This window comes from Amphiura filiformis, chromosome 14 (genome assembly GCF_039555335.1).
Source record: "Amphiura filiformis chromosome 14, Afil_fr2py, whole genome shotgun sequence".
Taxonomy (NCBI): Eukaryota; Metazoa; Echinodermata; class Ophiuroidea; order Amphilepidida; family Amphiuridae; genus Amphiura; species Amphiura filiformis.
Genome location: NC_092641.1, coordinates 29,375,235 through 29,398,316, shown reverse-complemented (window position 1 = coordinate 29,398,316; position 23,082 = coordinate 29,375,235). Strand labels below are relative to the sequence as shown.

The 23,082-nt window shown below is 38.4% G+C and overlaps 1 protein-coding gene across 1 annotated transcript; it reads right to left on the bottom strand.

Annotated features, from left to right (window-relative positions):
* Positions 1-676: 676 nt before the first annotated feature.
* On the bottom strand, positions 677-15,221 carry LOC140169339 (3 beta-hydroxysteroid dehydrogenase/Delta 5-->4-isomerase type 4-like). Its single transcript, XM_072192594.1, has 3 exons — positions 15,086-15,221; positions 3,231-3,401; positions 677-2,850 (listed from the first exon to the last, which is right to left on the bottom strand). The coding sequence occupies exons 1-3, from the start codon at positions 15,219-15,221 to the stop codon at positions 2,072-2,074; spliced, it is 1,086 nt and encodes a 361-aa protein (XP_072048695.1). The 3' UTR covers positions 677-2,071.
* Between the last annotated feature and the right edge of the window lie 7,861 nt (positions 15,222-23,082).

The following is a 23,082-nucleotide window of genomic DNA, read 5'->3' as shown; positions in this document are numbered from 1 at the left end:
AAAAAAGTATTTAAAAAATGTGTGATGTTTTCTCCAGTAGTTTTTCACTATGCTCGTTTGTTGTGTGATGTGTAAATGTTTACTCCAGTAGGTTTATTTTCTGGAACGAAACTTGAGGGAACTCTCTGTGACCTTTTAGTGAGAAATGCAACATTAAAGGCCCATTCAGTGATCCCAGTGCAAGTATAAAAAATAATTGTTTATAAATTGCTTAAAAGTGAAGGATAAATCATTCAAATTGTCATTTTGATATTTTTGAAATGAAAAATGTGGCAATGAAGAAAGCAGCAGTCTTGATGAAGTTGAAGCCCCATTAAAATACATGTAGCTAATTTAGGGGCTGTGCAATAATTATGAGCCGGTGGTAAAATTTCTAAACCCAACCCTCGGGCCGCCAAAAATCACTTGCTCCAACCCCTCTCCGACTGCCAAAACAACTTTGCCCCCTCCCCTTGCACATGGCAAATTTTTCGGGTCCCAATTTGCAAACCTTAAATGGTCTAGATACTTGTTGCGAGCGCAATGGGGAGAAAAATGTGCATAGCGTTTCTATACTGTTTTCCTAAGCCTTTTATTTACAAAGCGCCCCATGAATGTGTGCCAAATATTGCCCCCCCCGCTTGCCAAATCTTCCCCCATTTTACCCTTCCATCAGGGCTCATAATTATTGTACAGCTCCTTATATACTGTCAGTATATAAATTGCAGATTCATGTCCAAATGCCTTATTTTGTCTTAAAATACTAGTCGGCTATGGCAGTACATCTGACAATGACAAAGGTACCAAAATCTGAATGTTGATATTTTTTACGATCGTCCGGATGAGTGAATCACTGAATGGGCCTTAAACTGCCACACCAGTGTACTTTGATCGATCGCATATATTCTTTGGAGCGCACAGGTCTACATATTAAACACGTCATATTTATATTTACCATATTAATAATTCGTAAGGGTTATAAGTTATACCCGACAATTATCAGTAAGTTCCTTGTCTAGGGGAATTTCAAGCTAACTCAATTTTTCACCAGAGCATACTAGCCACCGCCAGGGTTCGAACCCGCAACCTCTCGCATCATAGTCGAGCGCCTTAACGATTGAGCTAGCTTGACTGCCTTGACTTGACTACCATAGCAATGGGGTAAAACAATTTTTGAATGTATCGCGCTGCACTACAAGTAGGTTGTACTCATCACCTGTGCATGTCTGCAATCATAGATTGAATACAATACCGCTCCTTTCAAATATACTAATCTTACAGGTGCGAGTGATCAGCTTGATATGGTTCAATGCAGAGGTACCGCGTGAACGTACCAGTGCAAAAAATTGTTTTAGCTTGTTTTACCCAAAGAGCTTTTAATAGAAAAAGAGTCGCAATAGATTATATGTTTTGTTCGTTTGATGCCGATTAGAAGTTGCGACAGGCTATTCATAAAAGTGGTACCATTGTTTCGAACAAAGGGGTTCCGCTATTGAATTGGTCACTGATCCGGCATCATATTAACGCTCTACACAACAGGCGAGTATCAATAAGTGACCACACTACAGTCATGTGTAAGGGCAGTCATGTGTAAAGTGGTACCATTGTACTCACGTATCCCAAATGTGTGCTTGTGTGGGTCTGAAGTCTATAAAGGAGGCTATAAATGAATAAAACAGGCGGCTCTCAACACGCGATATTCAGAATTCCTTCGCCGAAATTGTCTAAGTGTAATGACGTAATGGTTATTGTGCTCAATTGTCGTCAGCCTTCATTGCATTACTGGGACGTCATTGCACTAGACAATTTCGGCGCCCGGGAATTTTGAATATCACGTGTTGAGAGACGGCTGTTTTAATTCCCTTTTATGGTCAATATGAGTTTGTTTAAAATAAAACCACATGATTCGTGCTTGATAATAATGCAATATTCTGACATAAAGGGCATAATGTTGTGATTACCGGAGACATCCTTTAAAGAAACAATCGTTACTTTGCTATTTTAATTATTTAGTATTATTATCTTTCTTTCAAAATAACTGGTAATCCAAAACAGTGGCATTTTGGACTTTACGTTTTTTTTATTCTCAGATTTATTGGACATTCAAAGCAGCCTTGAGATAAACTATGCTCCTCGCAATGCCCTCATCATATGTATACAGTGGTTTGTAACCTAGACATCGACGGGCTAGTATCGATCTCATGGTATAGTTGTTCTTGCAGAACAGGATAGACGACCTGGTGATGTTAGATCTGATGCTGTAGATCGGTTGCAGTAGCCAGGAGAGAAAGTCCATCATAGCCGCCACTGCGTAGATCAAGCGAAAGGAAATACGGAAACTATTGACTGCACCAAGTCCATCTACATAAGGCTGAAAATGTGCGGATAGTGATTTCAATGGAGTGTCATCCTCTATGAACATGCTTTTACCAGCCGGCGAGAAAACAGAAGAATCCTTCAACTTATGCACCGCCAAAACATGAGCCCATGCAGCATTACCAGCGTATATCTTCTGTATTACATGATCATCATGACCTATTGGGTAGTTCTTCTTACTCTTAGCAGGAAGCTCCATTAGGTTTCGGGTTATTTCATCACCTTCGCCGTACATGCACCCTATACGCAGTGCGCATGTGCGAAGAAGGTTGCCGTTTTGCAGCGGTGATCTATTATGTTGCATCACCAACCATTCAGCTTTGTTTTTAGTTGCTCCGTAAGATCCCATTAGGAAGTTGGAAGGTGTTTGTGCTTCGAGTTCTGTAACATTAGCAGTGGGGAATGGTGTCGGTGGTAAATATGCATCAACAGTACTGGTGAAGACGAGACGCTCAATGTTGTTATCAAAGCAGCTTAGAATGACGTTGTCTGTTCCTGTAAATAACAAAATAACAATACCTGAATATAGGCCCCAGTATCCATTGACTGTTCCTTGTGGCGTGTGCCTTGTTCCGTGTTCACTTGTTCCCATGTGACCTGACACACAGACAACGAACCTTTGTTTTGCTTAGTGGCCGCTATACGGCCACTTCTGTGTGGCAGGTCACATGGGAACAAGTGAACACGGAAGAAGGGCACGTGCCACAAGGGAACAGCCTATGGATACGGGGCCTTAGAAGGGAAAAACTATCAATCAGTCACCTAATCAATTAAATAAAAAGAAAAAAAAATGAAGAAATGAAGAAAGAAAGGGAAAAAAGGAAAGAAGGGAAGGAAAGACTTGAAGGAAGAAACACGATGTAATTCATGGATACCTATTACATTCACCATATGCAACTTCTTTTCATCTTGCAATGACGACACATCAATGAAGGCCGCACTGTGTATGATGGCGGTCGCATCCCGGCATGCTTCGCTCAATTGTCCAAGTTCACAGATGTCTCCCTTAATGCTCTTCAGTTTGGCTTTGCTGTTATTGTTGTACGCTGAAAATAAAAGAAATACTGCAAGTTCTTGATGGCCTATTCCTCAATCGCACGTTCATCTCAAAACGAGGTTATATCCGAAAGTGCGTGTATAAGTACGGCTCTCGAATGCATGCTTTGCAAAAGCTTTCTTGCGCGTTGCTAGAAAAGCGCAAGAAACAAACATGCGCTGTTTGTGCATGCGTTTGCAGGAGCTTGTTTTGGTAACAAGATGTTGGATCTGTGCAAATGGCGAATTATAGCCATTTTTAGATCTATGTTTTAGTTAAGTCAAAAACTTCAATTTGGTGACCACTCTCTGGCTAGTAAGGTTTGACGATTGATTCGACTTCTATCATGGACCATTCAAGAAAAAAAATAGCCCCCATGTCCCTCGCGAAAATCCCGGCATTTTTCGCTAGAGGCCAAAATCCAAAATGGTCGCCGCCACCATTTTGAAAATTTAAGTTTTGAACCAGAGCACCTATAATCATGCACAAGGACACTTTTTCGGATATGTCGAGTTCAAGGATTCCGATTCTGACATTAGTTTGACATTACGGCATCATTTTCACCCAGAAATCCAAGATGGTCGCCATATCCGAGTTTACGTCTCTTATCTGGGGTTAAGGCGAAAAATGCCGGGATTTTCGCGAGGGACATGGGGGCTATTTTTTTTTCTAAATGGTCCATAGAAGTCGAATCAATCGTCAAACCTTACAAGCCAGAGAGTGGTCACCAAATTGAAGTTTTTGACTTAACTATTTAGGCGTAGAAGCGCTTTATGTAATTTTGAAGTGCACTCCAGGATCATGACACATTGTAACCGTTATTTTTTAAACTGCGATTTACGAAATTAATGTTTTTATCGGTAAGCTTTTCGGTAAACCTTAACAAGTTTACCCTTACCCAATTATTTTTTTAATCTGATTTGTTGTTGAGTTTTATTCCCGAAGGAATTGGGTTTGCCTATAACCAAGAACTTTAAATAGGTCAGATAGGTCAATATACTTTTTCTTATACCAGGAATTACATTGGTATGGTTTTTAACCTGACTTGAGAATGCATAGAGTGTGAATATGCTTCGACTATATTTATCAATACACACTTGACCCATGGGGACGACATACCAAGACCAGCAAGCGTGACCAAATCCTCATGTCATTGACCACTTGGGGGGAGGGGGATTCCGAATTTGTATTTGCCGACGGAAAAAATATTTATCAACGGAAACGTTTACAATATAATCACAAAGTTGAACAGGGTGGGCAATTTGCTGACTTCGAATCGAATATGGCTTTATTGACTGTGCATCAGTTGTTTTGAGGGTATTGTGAAAAATCTAAGCATTGCCTTTGAACCAAGACATATTCTGAAACCCCGAAGGATATTCCGAGGTCATGCAAAATCACCGGGTCACATTTTCTTGCTTTAAATTCGAGAACAAAATACAAATTTAACTTTATCTTTTATTTTCCATGTAAAAATCGACCAGCCGATCAAGGAAATACCTCGAGCGACCAATCACACTAGCGCGCAACGTCAAATTGCGCGATCATTGTAACGCATACTTATGTACTACGTCCATATATTATGCAATTGCGTTCGTTCGCGTATTTAAAAGTTTTTATATGTGGATGGATTATCAAAATAACCTTGTATCTAAATGTTTATAAGTCGCAGCCAAACGTAGAATTTGATTAAATGCATCATTATCAAAGTTAACCTTTTCGGTAAGAATAAACGAATACATATATTTTAACCAATTATACTAAATTGGAGTATATTCAGTAGATATTTTGCTACTTACGCTCCATTCCCGGTACCCACTGAAATTCTTTAAGATCGAAGATACGGATCTCTTTAAGAGGAAACAATTCTTGTTCAAAAGTTGTCTGATAATATGTTGACCAAGGAAGCCACTTCCTCCGGTCACAACGATTGTTTCGCTTGCCTCTTCCTCCATGTCCGTGTGTTGTGTTGCCGTAAAATGCCGTTGCTGCAAATCACCCCGGAGATCACCGCACAGGGATACGGCACCGGTTTTCAGAAAATCCGTGTAGTAACGTCAAAAACCAAAGCAACCACAAATCAATTAGTGATTTGACAGTATCACAACTGCAAGATAAATAACAAAGGTATAGCCTAGTTCATACATGCATCTGATATTAAGAGCTAATGCTAATAACGGTAGAGAAGTGTGTTGAAATTAAAACTAAGTGACATCAACACTGCGTACACGATAAAGATACCACGTACCCGGGACCACGTATTTTGTTTACACCATTTACATCATTGTATTGCCATGGCAGACATTGTATACTGATTGCACATTTCTAATCATGCTGAAATCAATGTCTATTATATCCCCAAAAGCGTAATTATATAAAATTAAGTACGTTCTACATAACACATTATCGTTTTTGCGCAATCAAACAGATATATTCGTTTATTTGTTAAAACTTAAACATTACTGGAAATAGAATGCTTCAATAACGAAGACATATGCTACATCGAATAATTATGTTAGGTAGAATACCCGGAGCCTGTGACGGGCCTTTAATCATAATGTTATTGTTGTTCCACGCTGTATCTTTCACCTACCTTAATTGTTCGCACTAGACATGTAAAACAATGCAAGGAAACAACATCAAGTTGCGACCCTGTTTATTTGGATTCACGATATGGATAATATATTGACGATTTATTTTAATATCTGCCAGTGTACTTTTGTACTGTTTCCTGACACTAATTATCACTGCTTATGTGTGCTCTAGACTTGGCAATTTTTGGCCATTGAACTTTGCCTGTTTTGTGCCTGGTTGTTTGATTTATCGAATCTGTTTATGTGCACAGTGATTTTAATCACTTGTGCTAGTGTATTTTGTATTCCCGTTGATTCATGTTGTTTCTACAAATGTAGCAGTTCTGTGGGCCTTGGAACTGTCGATCTTTTAGAGCTTTTTAGGTTATCGATCTTTTCCTACTTCTAATGCTTACATTTTCTGTTTTGTCCCCCCTCAGCGTACCGTTTAGTCTGTATTTTAGTTGTTGCCCCACGTCAAGTTGGTGTACCTTGCTCTTTTTCTTTCCAATGCCAACACACTTTAACGCTACTGACCACCCTCTATTGTTGTTTTTTTTTTTGTTTGTTTGTTTGTTTTTTTGTTTTTTCAAACCCTCGTGCTAAAATTCGATATTGAAATCAGCACAATTCAGAGATACACCTTTTTGCTTTGAAATTAATTTTCTCGCTCAATTAAACAATATATTTTTTTTCGTAATGTCGGGTAATGTCGGATATCTGATTTTATAATATAAAGGCTCCATGTCATTTTGGAGTATTGATTTCCACCATCTATGGAAATTTACAAAAAGAAAATAACCAGTCACTCCACACCAATCAAACGGCTCTATTCTGAGCCACCAAAGAATCAAAAAGACCAAAACTTAACACAGGGGAGCAACGTGGTGCATGAACGTTGATATATAACATCATTCCAATAACCAATGGTCTACACAAGTCAGATATCCCATAATTTAATAAAATAATCGATGACTTGAAAAATGGTTCGCTGAGACTTTGATTTCTGAAAAACCAAAAAAAAACTCATGACGGATTGGTACATCCGTAGAAAGCCATTCACTCCACACCAAACAAACGGCTCTTTTCAGAGCCACCAAAGAATCAAAGAGACCAAAACTTAACACAGGGGAGCAACGTGGTACATGAACGTTGATATATAATCATTCCAATAACCAATGGTCTATACAAGTCAGATATCCCATAATTTAATAAAATAATCGATGACTTGAAAAATGGTTCGCTGAGACTATGATTTCTGAAAAACAAAATAACTCATGACGGATTGGTACATACGTAGAAAGCCATTGGCTCTTAAATATAATACAGAAAACAAGTAACTACCTTACAGTGTATTTTAACAAATTAGTTTCACAAGTAAATTTGTGAACAAAATATATCAAACAAACTCGGGGATTATTTGTGTGAGATATGTATGCTTTTAACATGTTTAATATAATGTATCCAATTATACAGTATAACTGTGCGGCTGATGAGCCTGGCTTTATTGCGCAGGCGAAAACCGGTTCCCGTTGAAGGTAACCTTACCTTCTCATTACCTAGCTGGGGGATTTTCAACACCCCGAGCTAGGTACTGTTTTACTACCCGATCTTTCTTACCTAGCTGGGGGGTTTACAACCCCCCAGCTAGGTACTGTTTTGCTATCCGATCTTTCTTCTTTCTTTCTTCTTTCTGGCAATAAATTTCAAAATGCTTCTACTCCTACATGTTACACCCTACAATTACGTAACTTGCACATATGTATTGGCTATATCCAGTGCCCATAGTGTCTAAACAGAATTGGGGTCAAAGCTCATTAAAGGGGCATTTCCGGTATTTAACCAAATATCTTCAAAATGCTTCTTCTGCCACATATTATATAGTACAATGCTGTCATTTGCATATATGCATCAGCTATACCACACGCCTTTAACTTGCATACAGAATTGGGGTCAAATGTCACTAAGGGGGTACAATTTTACAATTGTATTATCTGGACATCTGTAAGGGGTATGGGGCTCAAACTTGGTGACAACAAATCTCATGACCAGGGGAACATTTTGCAGGGGTCAGGTCAAAGGGCATGCAGAGGTCAAATTTTAGAAATGCATTTCCTGTACATCTGTGAGGAGTACTGGGCTCAAACTTGGTGACAACAAACTTGATGATCTGGGGAACATTTTGCAGGGGTCAGATCAAAGGTTATCTGGGGTCACATCTTAGAATTTCACGTTCTAGATACCTGTAAGGGGTATGGGGCTCAAATTCAGTGACAACAAATTCTCATGACCAGGAGAACATTTTGCAGGGGTCAGGTCAAAGGTCATGTAGAGGTCAAATCTTAGAATATCTTTTCTGGACATCTGTAAGGGGTACGGGGCTCAAACTCGGTGACAACAAACTTGATGACTACGGGAACATTTTTGAACATTTTGCAGGGGTCAGGTCAAAGGTCATCTGGGGTCCAATTTTTAAATTGCATTTTCTGGACATCTGTAAGGAGTACCGTAACGGTACTCAAACTCGGTGACAACAAACGTCATGACCAGTGGAACATTTTTGGAACATTTTGCAGGGGCCAGAAACCGTCAGATACCTCCACAACACCAACACGCCCCAGCTAGGTTTGTGGTCTATGACCACCATTTGCCACTAGTTACCTAGCTGGGGGGTTTTCAACCCCCCGAGCTAGGTACTGTTTTGCTATCGGATCTTTCTTTCTTTCTTCTTTCTGGCAATAAATTTGAAAATGCTTCTCCTCCTACATGTTACACCCTACAATTACGTAACTTGCACATATGTATCGGCTATATCCAGCGCCCATAGGGTCTAAACAGAATTGGGGTAAATGGTCATTAAGGGGGCATTTCCTGTATTTAACCAAATACCTTCAAAATGCTTCTTCTGCCACATATTATATAGTACAATGACGTCATTTGCATATATGCATCAGCTATACCCCACGCCTAGAACTTGCATACAGAATTGGGGTCAAAGGTCATTAAAGGGGCAAAATCTTACAATTGCATTATCTGGACATCTGTAAGGGGTATGGGGCTCAAACTCGGTGACAACAAATCTCATGACCAGGGGAACAATTTGCACAGGTCAGGTCAAAGGTCATGCAGAGGTCAAATTTTAGAAATGAATTTCCTGGACATCTGTAAGGGGTACGGGGCTCAGACTTGGTGACAACAAACTTAATGATCAGGGGACATTTTGGAACACTTTGCAGGAGTCAGGTCAAAGGTTATCTGGGGTCAAATTTTATAATTTCATTGTCTGGATATCTGTAAGGGTTATGGGGCCCAAACTCTGTGACAACATATCTCATGATCAGGGGAACATTTTGCAGGGGTCAGGTCAAAGGTCATATGGGGTCAAATATCAAAATTGCATTTTCTGGACATCTGTAAGGAATACGGGACTCAAACTCGGTGACAACAAACCTCATGACCAGGGAACATTTTTGGAACATTTTGCAGGGGTCAGATACCTCCACAACACCAACACGCCCAGCTAGGTTTGTGGTCTATGACCACCATTTGCCACTAGTTCTTTCTTGCTTCTTCTTCTTTCTGGCAATAAATTTCAAAATGCTTCTCCTCCTACATGTTACACCCTACAATTACGTAACTTGCACATATGTATCGGCTATGTCCAATGCCCATAGTGTCTAAACAGAATTGGGGTCAAAGGTCATTAAGGGCGAATTTCCGGTATATAACCAAATACCTTCAAAATGCTTCTTCTGCCACATATTATATAGTACAATGATGTCATTTGCATATATGCATCGGCTATACCACACGCCTATAACTTGCATATAGAATTGGGGTCAAAGGTCATTCAAGGGGTAAGATCTTAAAATTACAATATCTGGACATCTGTAAGGGGTATTGGGCTCAAACTCGGTGACAACAAATCACATGACCAGTGGAACGTTTTGCAGGTGTCAGGTCAAAGGTCATGCAGAGGTCAAATTTTAGAAATGCATTTCCTGGACATCTATCTGTAAGGGGTACAGGGCTCAAATTTGGTGACAACAAACTTAATGATCAGGGGAACATTTTGGAACACTTTGCAGGGGTCACGTTAAAGGCTATCTGGGGTCAAATCTTATAATTTCATTTTCTTGATATCTGTAAGGGGTACAGGGCTCAAACTCAGGGACAACAAATCTCATGACTAGGGGAACAGGGCAAAGGTCATCCAGAGGTCAAATCTTAGAATGATCAAGAGAACACTTTGGAACACTTTGCGGGGGTCAGGTCAAAGGTTATCTGGGGTCAAATCTTATAATTTCTGGACTCAAACTTGGTGACAACAACCCTCATGACCATGGGAACATTTTTGGAATATTTTGCAGGGGTCAGATACCTCCACAACACCAACACGCCCCAGCTAGGTTTGTGGTCTATGACCACCATTTGCCACAAGTTTATCCTGTTTCTTTTAGACACTATAAAGCAGTAAATGAAATAATAATTCCATTGACAATGTCATTTGAATGCGTTCCTATCATGGAAAAAAAGCATCTACAATTATCCATTTCCAGTTATTATATCTGAGATATCATGTCGCCTTCTAGTCAGCTCCCCTTCACCCCCCTACAGTGTCGACACCCAGTGTTATAATTATAAACTTAATACTCCGTTGGTGAGCGACGGGTGATTGGTATTTCACCGAACGCAAGAAAAGGAGGCCTATCTGATTGGCTAGAAATCGATCGCTTGATTGCTCAGTGGTGTAGTACAAACTCAAAATGGAGACATGTATTCAATTCGATTGAAATCGATATTCTATTATTGACGCAGATAAAGAAAGTCGATAGTCAAATCTTAGAATTCCATTATCTGGACATATGTAAGGGGTATGGGGCTCAAACTCGGTGATAACGAATCTCATGACCAGGGGTTCATTTTGCAGGGGTCAGGTCAAAGGTCATACAGAAGTCAAATTTTAGAAATGCATTTTCTGGACATCTGTACGGGGTACGGGAGTCAAACTCGGTGAGAACAAACCTCTTACAAGGGAAACATTTCGGAACCTTTTGCAGGGCTTAGTAACTAGTAAAGGCCTATATTTATATAATGTGTGTGTGTGGGGGGGGTGTCTTCACAGTCTCTAAACTAGTTTTAACTGCAGATTTTAAATATGATGGGTGACAGTTGAGAAACTGGAAGCAATTTTGTTGAAATACAAAGATTCAAAATGGCCGACAAACTACATTCTGCATATGTTATGATCATCTCCCCAAAGATATTGACCATCGCAAAGCAGGACCAGGGTTAATTATTCTACTGTGTCTAATCAGAGCGCTAATGCCTCATTTCAAATATATAGTTTTAGTTTTGGTTTTGGTTTTGGTCACGTGGTTTCCTATTGTCCTGCCTAACCACTTGAATCATAAGATATCGAACTCATTGTTTCTACCTTTTGTTTAAAACCGAACATTTGTGTCAGTCAGTTTCGGTTTTGGTTTCAGTTTCTTATAAGTGGTGTGGATCGTAAAATTATTTGATTTGAAGTTACCTACTCTAACTATACAAAAGAAATGTTTAAATTTCGCAGTGCAATATTCACGAGCAGAGAAGTCGAACAAAGCAGTCTACATTTGAAAGCATTGATTTAGTTTGAAAGCATTGACTTGAGACTACGAATTAGCCTAAGCTGATTTCACTGTGAAAATATATAGACCATCGAAATATTTCCACAGACATTACAATAGCCACTTGACAGATTATGACTTCATTGATATAAACACTATTATGCACAACTCTATTTATGTGCATGTCGCATGACGGAAGATCAATATCATAGAAAGCTGGTTTAAACTAACTTTTATTCAATTTATTTATTGGAGAATAGAGAGAGAGATAGAAGAGATCGCCAGGGAAAGAGGGTATGTGTGTGTGTGTGTGTGTGTGAGGGGGGGAGGGGGTAAGGGTAAGGAAAAAGAGAAACAGAGGGAGAGAGCATTGGAAGTGGGAAGGGAAGGAGGGGAGAGGGGGCTCAAGAGTGGAGTGGAATAATAGGGAAGAGTCGATATCGAGTGTGGGGAGGGGGAGGAGGAGGTTATATATAGGTGGCGGAGGGAACATAGGTAAGAGGTATGGGTTGTGCTTTCCGGGAAATAATCTAATTCATAATCAAATCATCTACATCATCATGCATCGTTTATATTTCAGACAAATAAACAAAACACCCCCCACCCCTCAATATATGCACATGGTTTCTACATGTAGGCCTAGGTCTCGTATATATCCATACTTTATGTCTCAACGATGTCTATGCATAACTTATCAAACGAATCTCGGAACTCGGGTGTAATTTTATGGTGTCATGGCAAAAGTCGCCCGCGTTGATAGATATCGATAATGAAAATGTTAGCACAATAGGCTATTATATACGTATGGTTATAGGCCATTATACTTTTGATTATATATAGAGCCTACCCTCTTGTGTCCTCCCAGCACAATAGTGTTATGATTGCATACCAGTTCATCTCCACATTTTAATCCCTTGATTTTTGGTTTCTGAACAATAGAGAAACCAAAACTATATATTTGAAATGAGGGATTGTAAGTCGGGCAATTGACAGTTGTACAATTAGGGTAAGAATAAATTGGGCGTATCGAACTGTATTGGTTAGCTTGCAAAATTCAGACATGCTTGGTCCGCAATTATATCTAATATAGTAATAGTATTAGTATTTGCTTTATTGTAGAATCGACTGACTGGCAGCTGACTGACTGATTGATGCAATGATAAGTTTGATCAATTATTGATTGTCTGTTCTTATCACTGAAGGGCTCGGATAGCAACGTCTGCAACGTATTTTGTAAAGGGACACTCATGAGAACACATCGGAAATATTAAATATTCAGATATAGGATAGTAAGAGACATTTAGAAAGCTGCATTTTGCAGAAAAACCCACTGAAATTGAACAACCAGTTCCAAAGATATGAGCAATTAAAGAGTTTCCAAAATAGCCTACAAGAGGAAATAAATTATATCCTTTGTTTGGCTATATCTCAAAATGTCCGAGTTCCGACTGAATTTGCTTGATCGCATTATGAAGAATGTCCTTCTGATATCAAATAATTTTGATTTTTTTTAAACTCGCAATATAATACAAATTTTATGGCAAATTCCTCGTATTCAGAATGCAATTCAATATGTCTGATGTGCTCTCATGTGCCACAACAAATAATGTACAAACGTTGCTATAAGATCCCTTAAGGTATTCATTATTTTCCACAACAAATAATTTGCAATTCCAGGAGTTTTTTACGCTGCTGAAATTATCCACTAAAAGATATCAACATCAAAAGTTTTGATAACCCCAATCGGGACATGGGATTTTGGGGTTTGTGACACCCTGTTTCTAGAAAATAAAATTTTCTTCCATATTTTGATGTTTTAAGATATAAAACTAATGTCAATATTCAACAACTGCAAAAAAAAAAAAATCTCGATAGGTATTATGAAAGGGGTGGGACTGCAAATAGGCAACTTACCGAAGAATGACGTTTTACAAAATTGTTGTTGTTTCAGCCCTCTTTACAACATAACTCAAGAACCACAGGACCTACAAAAGTATATCGCTGTGATTATTGAATTCTTCTACACGCTCGCTATAAAATGAACTATGCAATTTTTTGCCAAAGATCACTACCATTCACAAGATGCTGTGAACTACCAAATCGACACAGTTTAAAATAGTTGCTAACCTTTAGGCCATCCAACCAAGGTGAAAACATCATGTAATAAAAATGAACCATCCTGTTTTCAATTCGACGACACAGCAAATTAATCTCATGGTGTTCTCGACACAGATCATGGTTAATTTTGTCCGCTCTGGCGTACCATGGGACTATACAGGGTGTCCCAGAAAAAAATACCGGGTGAATAAATTTGGACGTAAGTCGAGAAATAGACATCAGAATCCACAAATCTAACAATCAACATGTAGCCCATCTTATTATCCATCTCATACGCTAATTTTACTGGAATCGGTTGACTGATTGCGAAGAAATGAGCGATTACATAACGCATGCGTCAATTGACTTCATTCCAAGTTTGAGTCTTTCAACACCATGCGCACTAGTGGCTAATTGTTACGGTCTTCATATTTTGTTCGGTGAAATCCTTTTCATTCTTTTTAAACAATCTTTTTCTTGCAAAACATTTAATTCGGTTTTGTTCAAATTTGAAAACCTTCCCGATATTGAAAATGAATGATGATCGGTACTTGTAAAATATCTTTTTTCGTTAATGTTAATATAAAATTTTGCATAAAGAATTATTGCATAAAGAATTCCAGCCGGCTTAAAAATTTCTCACACACATTAATGTTTTTGGAATATTTCCAAGATATTGTAATGCAAAGTTTAAATCATTTAAAACTTCAACATTAATGTTGTATGGTATCAAAATCACACGTAAAGCTGTAAGTACTTGATCATTGTCATTCGTTCTGCTGGTATCACTGGCCCCCTTCTATGCTGGCTTAGGTCGTACCTTTCCGGCAGAACCCAGTCTGTTTCTGTCCATGGTGTTTCTTCTGACCCTACTCCTGTTCTGTCTGGTGTTCCCCAGGGCTCCGTCCTGGGGCCTCTACTTTTCTTATTTACATTAATGATCTTTGTATGTCTTCATTTTCTCCAAACAGTTCTCTTGTTCTATATGCCGATGACACCACCCTTTACAAACCTATCAGCAATGACAGTGACATCACCAACTTTCAAGCTGACATTGACACCATCCACCACTGGTTCTCCAAAAACAATCTCACAGCCAATACTTCAAAGACCAGGCTCATGGTTATTTCAACCAAGAAAGACCCCTTTCCCAACATGAGCCTTTATATGAATAACCAGGTGATTGAAAGAGTCTCCTCTGTCAAGTTCCTTGGTATTCATATTTCTGACAAATTATCTTGGAATGAGCATGTGAATTTCATCTCTAAGAAAGCCAGAAAAACCATTGGCTACATTCACAGAGCATTCAACTGTGCCTCACCAACTATCCGGCGTTTGCTCTACTTAGCCCTTGTCCAACCAATTCTGGAATATGGCAGCATCACCTTCCATCCATTAAATGTCACATTAACCAACAGGCTCGAGTCCACTCAGAGATTTGCTTGCAGAGTGATTCTTCAATCCTGGAATCTCTCTCACGCAGACCTTCTCTGTAAATGCAATCTCCCAAGCCTGTCTAAGCGTCGTGACATTGCTGCCCTTAGCCATCTTTTTAAGATACTCAACCACCTCTGCTCTTCTCCCAACCCATTCAAGCCCCACCCCAAGACCACTCTCCGCAATCTCAATAGCCTCTCTCTTGATACACCTTTCCGAAGGCTCACACTCTGCCAAAGGTCTTTTTACCCATATGTTCCCACCTTGTGGAACTACCTGCCGAGGATGTTGTCAAAAGCACCTCCCTACCAGCCTTTAAATCTGCTGTTTGTCTCCACCTCGTGTAGCCATTTAGTTTGGTCTCCTTTTATTTCTCCATTCCACCTGTCCTTGTCGTAATTATGGTTTTTTCTATTTTGTTTTTGTTTTTGATGTAATGGGCATCCCTTTAATTTAGTGGTTTCACTATTGGGTTTGTCCAGGCTTTCTAGCCTATTGTTATAAATAAATAAATAAAAAAAAATTCTTGGCTCATTATGTTCTTTAGAAAGTTAAAATATAACATATTTGCACAACCTAAATTATTAAAGTTGGAATGCTTCCAATTGTAGAAATCAAAGTTTTCTCAGACAAACTGTTATTCATCTTCAGTGAAAGCATGAATAACATAACCCCGTCGGATTATAAAATAGATAATGTGGACTAAATTTAATGAGATACACAAACTTTTGGAAGCGGTGAGCGAGTATGAAAAAGGTGCCTGTTAATCAAACTTGGAATGAATTGCATTGATACGCGCATTATGTAATCATTAATTTCTTCTCAACCAGTCAACCGAATCAAATAAAATGTTCGTATGTGATGCACAATAAAATAGGCTATGTGCTACATTATATATGACGAATTGTTTTGATTCTGATGTCTATTTATCGACCTACGTTCATTTTATTCACTCGGTAATTTTTCTGGGACACCCTGTATTCTGGAACTGAACTCCGCGTGAACTGTCGAATGAGTAATGTGAGGGAACTCCCTGTCACCGTAGCATGATTAGGGACCGTTCAATATCTAAAAGTACACGATGTCAAAAGCAGCCAAAAAAAAAAAATCGATTTTCATTATCTAAAGCAATATATTGCTGAAAAATAACACTTTGATGTTTTGCAAAAGTTCATTCTACAAATCATATACTTTGAAAACTTGCTTGATTTATTGTTATTAATGAGTTATGTACGTTTTACAAAAGTGTTGTTATTTAAAAGAGAAAACATTAGTGCAGCGAGTAGAAAATGTGCATAAAAAATTATTTAAGCGTTTCCCGGTTTCCGTATTGTTTTCCTAGTGTGCTAACACACCTCCTCCCGCTATCGGCTTGTCAGAAATTGCCCCCCCCTTTTTTCGGCTGGCCAAACAAAATCTTTTCCCCACCCAATTGTACGCTCATCTAGGCCTCATAATTATTGCAAGCCCCTAATATGATTTCATGAGGTGGGTTTTCCTCCTAGCTATGGTTTTTCATGGATTGCGACATTATGCCCCGGCATTTGCAGATTTCACCGGAGATTTCATCATTAAGTGGATTTTTCCTCCCGCACTAGCTATGGTATTTGACATTTGATTGCGATTGCAGATTTCATGAAGTGGATTTTTCCTTTTCGTTTTTTTTTTTTTTGGTTTTTTTTTTAGGTCGAGCATATCTAGGCATTAACAGCTGAAATCTAGGAGGTCACGCTGAAAAACTTTGGCCAGGCATAAGTGACCTGGTGCACAAAGGGGGTGGCCGTAGATATATATATCTAAATGCACGAATGGAAATACCCATCCGATCGTCTACCCAGGGTAAGGTTACCAGGGTAACTCTATATTACTTTGTTAAAATCTGGATATATATCCGTGTGCTGTTACCATGCTAACACAGATAAGTATGACTTCTTACCAACGTGTAATGTATATCAATATTATACGTCTATGAACATTATACGTCTTTTGTACGTTTAACGCTATTACATAGCATCAGATTATCGAATGTAGGGAACACTGTAAATACAACAGCGCGCATGTGTTTATGTGATTCGCCGAATGGTTGAATGCAAGTGCTGCAAGATTCGAAGTTCATTTCTTATGGTTTAGTCCAAATAGCGTGACATGTAGATGTAAAATAACAACTAGAAGTTAATAAAATGTCCTTAACGATAACCCCGGGTAGATACTACGATTTTGGTTTTGTTTTAATAAAGGAAAAGACATACATTTCTGGTTGCTGACAATATACATTTGGTGACAATATTATATTCTTGAGCGCTTATTTTACATGTAGGCCTATAGAACTTTCCCAATAATATTCATGTTACATGTTCAACTATATTCATCTTACATGTGTATTAAAGTATATACATCCCGACTACCCCAGGGTGACACGCACACTAAAGTAACAACCCGAGGTTGACAAAATGTCTTCAACGGTCGCCCTGGGTTGACGCTATGATTTTCGTTTTGTTACATCTAGTAGGACGTATTTTGTGATCACCCAAGTTAGAATGCTCTATAGAGATGTATAAGAACAAATGTGTGGTGTACATACATCGTAACTCTATATTAAAGTCCCAATCACATTGTTTACCCAGGGTAGGGTTACCCTGGGTAAGGTTACCCTGGGTAACGATCGGATGGGTATTTCCATTCGTGCATATAGCAATATATATATATATATCTACGGCCGGTCGATATAGCTGGTCGGAGCAATTTTTACAGGACAGTCAAGTGTAGCCAACAATCGATCGGGCTTATTACTCTGATTGGAACCGACTGTAACGAGGTATTTTATCATGGGTCATATGCCCATTATACCAGATGAACCACGAGGAGAGCGGATAAGATTTTATCGGTCCTGCTGGGAATTGAACCGGGGACCTCTTGCACTAAAGGCAGAGAATTTAACCAGTGTGTCACGCTGCTCCCTTTTTCACTTTTTTTTTATAGCTACGGTTTTTCACAATTTGATTGCGGCATTTTTCAGATTTCATGAAGTGGATTTTCCTTCCTTCACTGAGCTATTTTTTTTTTCACAATAGCCATGAAATGGTATCAGCCTATAATAGTAAATGTTATTACTATACCTCATAAATATTTATTAGGTAACCCAGACATCTAATTGGTTAATAACGCCAGCGTCCGAGTACGGTATTTTGACTACTTCACCGCGCCTGTGCAATTACGCGCACGCGGGAAGTAATAAAAACTTTCCGCACCCTACTACCACACGGTGTCTCGATCCCGCGCGTCACCGTTCCTTCAGACGTAACATTATCTACACAGCGGCGATTCTGCAGAAGCGTTTATCGTAAAAACGGCGTCTGCTGCAGTTATTTTGCTGAGATTACCGATGGATAATAACACGCGAATTTGACATTTTATAAAACAAAACGCTATTTATGGAATGTTAAAAAGAAAATTAGAATAATATACGTCAAAATGTAAATTGATTGAACAAAAAATCCTCCAATAAAATCAGGTGAGCAAAATATTAAGCTTAGGCCTATTTACCATGCTGGCCGGCACGTTGACTGATGTGTTGTTGACTTTTGTTACCGTGATAGTGAAAATATTTATGAGGTATAGTAAAACAAATACAACATGTTCCATTTCGGGAAGTATTCAAAACTACTGGTCCCTCGATGTTGGATGATTTGACTACTTCAAATCATCCAACACCTCCAGGACCAGTAGTTTTGATTACTTCCTCAAAACATGTTGTATTTGTATACTATAACTTACGTGGGCCTGGACCCCAGCCGAGGCTTTGCCCTGGACCCCACCCGTTAAACGTTTCGCGGCAAGCTGCTCGCGGTACAACTTTTGATCAGAAAATGAGCCATTTTAAAGCTTCCCCCCCCTCGGAAGGTCAGGTCTGGTTACGCCACTATTTTCCTACCGGGGGTAACACACCAGGGTCAATATTCCCATCGTTAATTCTTTTCATAACTTGGAATACCAAGAATGCCTATGACCCCCTGAGCGGTCTCAAATAAAAGACACCGGGGGCGACACTCCTCAGACTTTTGGGTCTATATCTTTTTTTTTTTTTTTTTTTTTTTTATTTCATCCATTCATTATACAACAATATAATTATGATACAATGAGATACAATAATGATGTATTTTATATACAATAATATAATGGAACAACTATTTTTATTAAAAACGTCAATGAGATGGATGAGGACACTGCTAAACGCAGAGCGTGAGGTGCAGTGCCCTCGGCCTAAAGTTACAACATACAACATTTAACCAAAAAATAAAATACGCTCGGTACAATTTTCACTCAAAATCGTGCACTGAGTGCCTATGGACGAAATAGTGAAAGCAAACAGTTATGGCCACAAAGGCTGTCCATGCACTGGGCATACAATTTGGAGTGAAATGATACATAATTGGAAAATATAAAACTGATGGTAAACTAAATAATGTACCAAAAAATTAGGGTGCCGACATAAAAAGCTGACCTGATAGCAAGAAATGAGAGACCGTTTTAAAGTAGTAATGAAACATGAATGTAATTACGATTCACTTGGCAAATATTTTTCAAGGAGATGTTTTTTCATGTGTTGTTTAAAACAGCTACCGAAGGTGCGCTTTTCAGGATTGGTGGTAAATTATTCCAAAGTAATGCACCTTGGATTCTGATGGTGTTATATGCAAGGCACGTGTTGGTTTGCTCAATATGGATATCACCTGCATGACGAGTGTTGTAGTTATGCACATCACTGTTGATAGTAAAATAATTTTGATCAAGTAGGTCGTTGGGAAGGAGACAATGATAAAATTGATACATAAAATTACAATTTGAAGAATGTACAAATCATGAATTTTAATGTTTTAAGTGTTGAAAAAAGTGGGTCAGAATGTGCTAACCAGAGTGAGTTAGTGCAGGTTCTGACGAGCTTCTTTTGCAACAGGAGAACAGAGTCACGGTGTGAATTATTATTATCAGCCCAGATAATTGCACAATAGTTTAAGTAAGGATAAACCAACGAGTTGTATAAGGTTGGCAAGGACTCAATTGGAAGAAATTGCTTAACTTTTCTGATGATGCCATTATATTTAGAGATGATATTACAGACGTGAGTGGTGTGGGACTTCCAACTTAAATTATCATCAATTAGGATCCCTAAGAATTTAGTAGTATTAACTTGACCTAATTGTTTATTATCAATCTTAACTTTAATGTCAATGTTGGGATTCCGACTATATTTACTTTTAAATATCATGTAATTAGTTTTATTTACATTTAATGACAGCTTGTTTAATTTAAACCAGTTAGAAATTATTTCAAGATCTTTATTTAGCAGGGTTTCAAGGGTATTAGGATCTTTATTGGTACAAATTATATTAGTATCATCTGCGAATAAAATAAATTTAAGCTTAGAGGAGCAGTTGGGCAAATCATTTATGTAAAGGAGGAAAAGTAAGGGACCGAGGATCGAACCCTGTGGAACTCCACAATGGATGTTATTAGTGGTGGAATGTTTCCCATTGAAGACAACAAATTGTTGTCTATCCTTTAAATAGTTTTTGATCCACAAATTGGAAGTTCCTCTAATGCCACAGTGGTAAAGTTTTTGAAGGAGAATGGAATGGTCAAGGGTGTCAAAAGCCTTGCTTAAATCAAGGAAGATACCTACTGTGCATAGTTTATTGTCAATTGCAGTGGTTATGGTGTCATACAGGTTATTAATAGCCATGTAAGTGGAATGATTTTTGCGAAAGCCAAATTGGCTCGGACTGAGAATTTTGTGATCAGTAATGAAGTCAAGGATCCGGTTATAAATGATCTTTTCGAGCAGTTTTGAGATAGATGGTAAAATAGAAATGGGACGATAATTGGTAAATTTATGTTTGTCACCAGATTTAAAAACCGGATTCACTTTGGCCGTTTTCAATTTTGATGGAACAATACCTGATGATAAGGAGCTATTAAAAATATGTATGATGACATCAAGAATTTCAGGGATAATCTGCTTAAGAATGTTTGAGCTGACGCCATCAACACCGCAACTGGAGCTCGCCTTTAGGGAACGTGTGATGTCGAGAACTTCCTGGGTAGAACAAGGTGAAAGAAAAAGGGAGTTTAATGGTGAATTAGAAGTTTTAATTTGATCCAAAATGGATATATCTTGAAATCCCATGAAGGCATAATCCCCGGGTGACAGTGGTAAACCACAATATATAATGCCAAAGCCACGTGGTTCAGCTATGGTGCGATAACCGCTCTAGTTTCTTTATGTTATTTACATTTGATTGCGGCATTGCGCAGATTTCATGAAGTGGATTTTCATTCCTTTACTAAGCGATGGTTGTTTCACAATTGATTGCGGCATGATAATGCAGATTTCAAGTGGGATTTTCCATAGTGAAGGAGACTATATATATATGGTGTTTACAAGCATGGTTTTATCATTTGCTACAGCAGTCTACTTCCATGCCCGCTTCCATGCTCAAGCTCAAGAGAGGATAGATTTACAAGTATAATTCTGAGCAAGCCAGTGAAGAACACTTGGGACAAAAAAAATGTAAGTAGATTTTTATTGCTACACTATTTAAAACATCTTATACGGCTCAACTATGGATCCTATATTCTGTTGTTGTTGTTGTTGTTGTTGTGTTGTTGTTGTTGTTGTTGAAAGAATGTAACACCGAATGGCTGTGCTGACGATACAAAGCATGGGTGTATGGGCATAACTATTAAGGATGCGAATACGATACATGATTTACCGACAAGTGACTCATTTCGGAATGCGATCGTGAATTTTGAAAAAAAAAAAGTTTCCACAGGCTTCGCTGAACTCGAACCAGCGATTCCAAACTTCCTTCGATTACGCGTCTGGCGCGCTTTACCGCTCGGCCACCGTGTCAGTTGAGCGGATGAGTGTAATGATAAAAGATAAATCTCATAATGCCATCTTTAGACTTTGTTTACTAAAAAAGACGCGTTAGATTAGCCGTTTTATGCATAAATAGCACGAACGTTTGGGAAAGGCTTCAAACAAATAATAAAGACACTGATGTGATGATGAAATTGCGTAAGTCAGGGAATTATCTGCGTCGCAATGTTTTGTTTTGGTTTTAGGAATTTGACCTTAAAATGTACGACTTCATGACATTATCATTCAAAATCCACAAAGATATTTCAACACTATATGTCCTCATTCTTTCCCTAGAATGTTTTGGTACATGTATGTGAAATAGCTTCAACAATGATTCGCTGCATAATGGTAAAAATAGCCTTGACCTAAAAAAAGGGCGAGAGGTAACATGTTACGGATTCAGGCTAAATTTAAAATTGATATAAAACGTTTGTTTTTTGATCTATTACAAAAATTAATTTTTGTCGTATAAAGAAATTGTATCTGGCTTGACTTACACCGCAGTTTTTATTCGTAGGGCTCTTTGATAGGGAGAATCCCCTGGCCCTCTATAATTATGCACAAAAGATCGAGTCCCCTTAAAGTTATAAAACTCCGGGTAAGATGTGTATCAGGGGATCACTGGAATGGGAAGCGTTTTGTGGACAAAGAGCACAGGGCCTACTCAAATTTAAGGTGGAAGCGGAGAGGATTGTGCTAAACAGCAATGTAGCCTACTCAAACATTCAGGTTTCTTTTACTTTTTATTTGACACAAATCGCATCGCGTCCAAAGTTGCAGGTGAAAAATCCCTAGCCATGCATTATATTTCTTATGAATTCCATAGTTTCAAATAGTGTTATTTTTAAGTAATTTACTAATATAAATTAATTACAGACCAAAATATATCAATAGAACAGACCAATAATTGTTGCATGACAGTAAAAATAACTAGGCCTATTTGTAATCATAACATTATGCTAATTAATTAGCTAATTAATATTCATATTTCAATGTTTTTAATGTTTCTCCTATTTTACTAAAAATGCGTTTTCAAAAAAATTTGGAGCC

Excerpts from the sequence above, each read along its gene's own strand:
- LOC140169339 (XM_072192594.1), bottom strand. The coding sequence starts at position 15,221 with ATGGCTAAGGGCAGCAATGTCACGACGCTTAGACAGGCTTGGGAGATT. Across the intron at positions 3,402-15,085 it reads GAGTGGACTCGAGCCTGTTG|CGTACAACAATAACAGCAAA; the intron begins GTTAATGTGACA and ends TTTTATTTTCAG. Across the intron at positions 2,851-3,230 it reads GCATATGGTGAATGTAATAG|GAACAGACAACGTCATTCTA; the intron begins GTATCCATGAAT and ends TGTTATTTACAG.